Source organism: Austrofundulus limnaeus, unplaced genomic scaffold, assembly GCF_001266775.1.
Source record: "Austrofundulus limnaeus strain Quisiro unplaced genomic scaffold, Austrofundulus_limnaeus-1.0 Scaffold461, whole genome shotgun sequence".
Classification (NCBI taxonomy): Eukaryota; Metazoa; Chordata; class Actinopteri; order Cyprinodontiformes; family Rivulidae; genus Austrofundulus; species Austrofundulus limnaeus.
Window position 1 is genome coordinate 188754 of NW_013952863.1, and position 5635 is coordinate 194388.

Sequence of the window (5635 nt, forward strand, 5' to 3'; positions counted from 1 at the left end):
ACACACACACACACACACACACACACACACACACACACACACACACACACACACACCAAGGAAACCAGCCGGTCTAGTTTCCATGGACATGGCTTTTTATTGTCAAGTCTTCCAGGAAAACGTTTCCACTGACGGYCGCTGCTCACTTCACATTTTTCGCACGTTTCTGTTGAAACGAGACGTTTCTGGTGAAACGAGACGATCTCTTCCACACCAAACACAGCCCGGGTAACAGAAACCCAACTGACCCGGTCACAGCTCGGGTTCTGGATCTGGCCCGGCTGTTGAGGGTTTTAAAGTTCAGATGAATCGCTTGGTGCAGCTTCTCTGATATTTGCTCCTCGTGCACCCTGCAGGTGTGTTCTGCTGCTGGGTTCAGGTGAGACGCTTGGTTCTGACTGGATCCGTTTGGGTTTTTGTTTTCAGAGCCTGTGAGGGGTWACAAACTGAGCTCCACCATGAGCTGGCTGCAACTCTCCCCAATCTAATCCACTTCCTCCCCGGGAAATGGAGAAGCCGGATTTCTGCCCACACTGCAATTTCCTGTCTCATTTTTTCTCTGTTTCACACCCCGCCCCTCCTCCTCCTCCTCCTCCTCCTCCTCCTGGCCCCCCTCGTCTCAGAGCGTGGGGTGGGCCTGTTTTCCACCTCCTTTTATTTGGACAGAAAGCTGGAAGAAAAGGTCAAAAACACGGCAGAGAACCGAAACAGAGCGGGACTTCCAGACTTCCACGTGTCGATGGGTTTCGCTCGGCAGGAAACTCGACATGGACCTGTTGAGCCTTCTTCCTTTTTCTGCAACAATGCAAAAGAGGAAGTGTTTGGGGGGGCGGGGGGGGGGCTTCCTGTTCGTCCAGCCACTTACAAAGTCATGAACTTCACACTCAGAGGGACTAAAACAAACAAGCAGGTTAAACATTAACAGGTGCCCCGCTGAAACGGCTCCAGGTTACACTTTGAACCTCTCCTGGCCCAGCTCCAGCCCCGCCTCCTTTTTCATTGGGCAGGAGGTGCAGCTCAACCTCAACCCCCCCAAGCTGTGACAGACAAKCCCACTTCCTTCAGCTGGATGCAAAAATACCAGCAGAAGTGAGAGAATCTAGACTCTTTGAACCGAAGAGTTCAAACGAGTTTAATTAACGAGTTTATTTAACGAGCAAACACTTTAATATTTGACGTTTCAGCTACGTTAAGCAGCTAACACACACCTAGCATCCCGCCACCTTTGACTAAAATCGTCAACAATATCAGCCCTCAGATTATCAACAACAAACTTCAGCTCAATATCTGTAAAATTAATTAAATATATCATGATTTTTATGTGTTTGACTTTTTAAATCAAACCTTTCACGGTATATTTTACTCACAGCGTCATAAATCAATGTTTGACTCTTATGTGAAACATGGAATAATTTCATCATCTGTAAGTTTTTATTATATTTTAAGTTTGTTTTATTTAATGTTTTGAGAAATATAATAGAACATGGTAGACTATAATTATTAATTATCCTTAATTTAATTATCCCTGAGCTTGTAGGTTAGATAAAGTCGTATTTCACAATAAAATAGGATTTTAACGTCTCGGGATCAGGGGCGGAGCTAGAGGGGCGGGCAGGGTGCACCCCTGCCGCCTGGCTGGCCACTCCTAAAAAAAAAAATTACAAACTGTGATCTTGGATTTTAATTTTGCAATTTGATTATTTTCTGATCCTACTGTACTTTGTACATTTTCAGCTGTGTATGTTTAAAAACAGCTGAATTATAGCTCTTCGTAAAATTAGCGTTAGCATCATTGGTTGGTTTAGTTTGGGATTAGCATCAGCAATCTGCATATGCTCCTTCTTAGCTACTCTACAATAATTCTAATCCCAATAATTTTTTAAAAATGGCTGAATTATAATCTTTTATAGTCAGCTGTGGCGGCCATCTTGAATTAATTAAATTTAATTAGCATTGGCTCTGCTTCAATTATCCCTGGCTGCACAGCATCAATATCACTATCATGATCAAACAGATCAAACCTATGGAGAGCTGTTTCATTCAAAATACAATAAATACATAAATACATAATATAAAGTCCTGCTAAAAATGTATTATAATATATTAATTTAGTTTTATTTCATAGGGACATTTATGTATTTGATGCAATATTTATTAATACTTTATTAATTACATTATTTATTTATTTATTGGATTTTGAATGAAACAGCTCTCCATACAAACCAACCATCTCCCCTCCTTAAACAGAAACACAAAGTTAAAAAGTGGGAAATCATTATCGAACGTTAATATCGGCCCAGTTTTACATATCGAACGATACCGATAATATTACAGATATATCGCGCATCCCTAGCGTTTTTAATCCAGTCCTGGAAAAATACCTGATGAAATAAAGACCAGTGGTGTCGATGTCGTAGCGATTAGTTAGCAAACTAAACTCGTGAGCACCCGTCACAATAAAAGCTCYGGTTTTTCAGGCTCCTCGTCGTCGTTTAGAGGAAACGGTTTGTAATTATTGAACCTCTGCAGCGTCAAGATTTATTTATTCCTGTTTGTATATGCGCTGTATATGAGATAGAACCTGGTGTGTACAGTGTGTGTGTGTGTGTGTGTGTGTGTGTGTGTGTGTGAGACTCACGCAGGTGCGCGGGCAGCCTGGCGGGCTCCTCCTCCATTCGGCTGGCCGGCCTGGCGGCGGGAGCATGGACGGGGGAGGAAGTGGAGTTTGGCAGCGTGTTGGCGGAAGGACTGAAAGAGCTCCTCTCCTGCTGTGTGAAAAGACAGAGACACAAAGCGTGGCTCACACCGCGCCCAACACACACACACACACACACACACACACACACACACACACACACACTGCCTAACACACAACCCCATCCAGCTGCCGGGTCACTTTACGGACAGACCACCCGACAGATTAAGACCCTTTCATTAATCTGTGGGATTATTTCTTTGGATTTTGGAGACGGATCGGCTGCAGAATCCAAAAGTCTGAAAATTATATAAGTTATTATTATTATTATTATTTAGATTATAATTATTTTATAGTTTAAAAGTTAAAAACCTGATTATTTTGTCCAGATTCATTCAGCAGCTCTGATATGAATTATGACTTTTATTTTGAAAATACAAACTGATGTTTTTCCTTAAAAGGACGATGTAATGATCTTGTCTCCGTCAGCCGTCAATATTTCAGGTTTTATCGTGTTTTTGTTGTAAAATCGTTCAGCAGGTTAAAGTCTGAGGATCCTGTGAGCTCAGACCTGAAGGGTTCGTCCCACCCGGCCCCCCTCAGACCTGCAGAGACCGGCTCTGTGGACCAGGAATTTCCTGTGGAAGCCGGGCGCTAATCTTCCCGTCCCGGTTTCCTCCTCTCACAACATTCAGAAGCGTAGGACGGAGGACAGAGTCGTCCCCTCAGGTGTCCAACGACGTAAACAAAACAGCAGCTCCTCCACAAAAACTCTGATTGATCGGACCAGATCCAGGTTTTAATCTGATCCAGTTTTATTACTGGTTCATGACTGAAACCAGAAAAACATAAGTTTATTTTTGTTTTGGACACGTTAAATGTTTGTCAAAAAGTCCAACAAGTCCCATCAGCTCCGTGTCCACAGGAACAACACAGTGTACCAACAGAACCACCAGGAACCTGGTCCCTGCAGAGAACCATGGAGGAGGAATCTCAAGACTATCAAGGCTTCCTGGAGAGAAATGTGCTGCCTGGTGTCAGAAAGCTTGGTCCTGGGTCGTCCAACAGGACAGTGACCCAAAACACACAAGACTGGATCAGAACCAAACATTGGACAGTTCTGAAGAGGACTTCTGAGTCCTGATCTAAATCCTGTTGAAGATCTGTGGAAGGAGCTGAAACATCTGGAGAAGAACCTTCAGACCTGAGGACAGCTGGACCAGAAGACCAAAGACAGCTGGACCTGAAGACCTGAGACAGCTGGACCAGAAGACCTGAGGACAGGTGGACCAGAAGACCTGAGGACAGGTGGACCAGAAGACCTGAGACAGCTGGACCAGAAGACCTGAGACAGCTGGACCTGAAGACCTGAGACAGCTGGACCTGAAGACCTGAGACAGCTGGACCAGAAGCCCTGAGACAGCTGGACCTGAAGACCTGAGACAGCTGGACCTGAAGACCTGAGACAGCTGCACCTGAAGACCTGAGACAGCTGCACCTGAAGACCTGAGGATATGTGGGCCAGAAGACCTGAGGACATGTGGACCAGAAGACATGAGGACCAGAAGACCTGAGACAGTTGGAGCAGAAGACCTGAGAAAGCTGGACCAGAAGACCTGAGAAAGCTGGACCAGAAGACCTGAGAACAGGTGGACCAGAAGACCTGAGAGAGCTGGAACTGAAGACCTGAGAACAGGTGGACCAGAAGACCTGAGACAAGTTGGACCAGAACATCTAAAGACAAAGCGAACAAGAAGACCCAAAAACAGATGGAACAGACCAAGGGGACCAGAAGACTCAAGGACAGACAGACCAGAAGACCCAAAGATAAAGGGGACCAGAAGACCTGAGGACCAAGAGGACCAGAACACTCACAAGTGGACCAGAACAGATGGACCAGCAAACCCAGGAACCAAGGGGATGTGAAGACTTGAGGACCACAAGGACAAAAAGACCCAAGGACCAGGAGACTCAAGTACCGCAGCATCCCAGAACAGATGGACCAGAAGACCCAGAAACCAAGGGGACACGAAGACTCTAGGTCAACGAGGACTAGAAGACCCAAGGACCACAACACCCCAGAACAGACGGACTACAAGGACCAAGTGGACCAGAACACCTGAGGACCAGAACACCTGAGGACAGGTGCGGAAACCACTTGGTCGACCCAAAAGTTCCACAACAGAATCTAAAGTTATCTGGACCAAAAACATCTGATTGACACCTGAACCAGAACCAGAGCAGGCTCTGAGGACGGGGTGTCCAGTACTGGTCCTGGTTCTGAAGGTCCACCATCCTGGCTTTAAATGAATCAGAGGTCGTTAGTTTCCTCTCTGAGGCTCAGTTTTCAGTCTGTTCTCGCTGTCTGCCTGCCTCTACAGAGTGCAGGTGTGCGGTCACCATGGAGACCCTCATGAGCCGTAAACCTGGAGCGTCAGACGGAAGTTGTTTTCAGGGGRAAAGTTCTGTTCCCGGTAACCGTGCTCCGAGCCGAACCGTCACGACTCGCGGTGAGCAACAGATGATCAAAGCAAACCGCGGCTCGTGAAGGTGGAAATAAAACAAATTAAATTAATCAAAGCGCGGCGGCGGTACCTTGTTCGAAGCCGGGGAGGATCCGGACATGATCTCCCGTCTCCGGTGTTGATCCGGTTTGTTGCAGAGAGCCGAACAGCTGCAGCTCCGGCGGAGGTTCCGGGAGGAGAAGTTGTTTGTTTATTTGTTTTATTTTGAAAAGCCGCTTCTTTTCCGCTTTATGTGAGTTGTGTGCACGGAGGCTCCATGGCGGCTGGTCGCTGTGAAAAACTTCTTTTGTCTGTTTTTCTGCTCGCTTCACGTGTCGCTGCTTAATAATCCTTCCTGGAAGAGCGAGACACCCCCCTCCCCTCCCCCCTGTGTGTGTGTGTGTGTGTGTGTGTGTGTGTGTGTGTGTGTGTGTGT

General features: G+C 46.3%; 1 protein-coding gene across 2 annotated transcripts in view; it reads right to left on the bottom strand.

Annotated features, from left to right (window-relative positions):
• etv6 (ETS variant transcription factor 6) overlaps nucleotides 1-5610 on the bottom strand; it is a 30244-nt gene extending 24634 nt beyond the window's left edge. Inside the window, exons 1-2 of one of the 2 annotated variants that reach the window (XM_014025197.1) lie at nucleotides 5291-5610; nucleotides 2639-2765 (exon numbers count right to left, since the gene is read on the bottom strand). In XM_014025197.1, the coding sequence (XP_013880651.1) occupies nucleotides 2639-2765; nucleotides 5291-5320 (157 nt within the window). In that variant the 5' untranslated portion in view covers nucleotides 5321-5610. Of the gene's footprint in view, nucleotides 1-2638; nucleotides 2769-5290 lie in introns of both variants that reach the window. The other variant, XM_014025196.1, reaches the window with a different exon arrangement.
• Nucleotides 5611-5635: the final 25 nt, after the last annotated feature.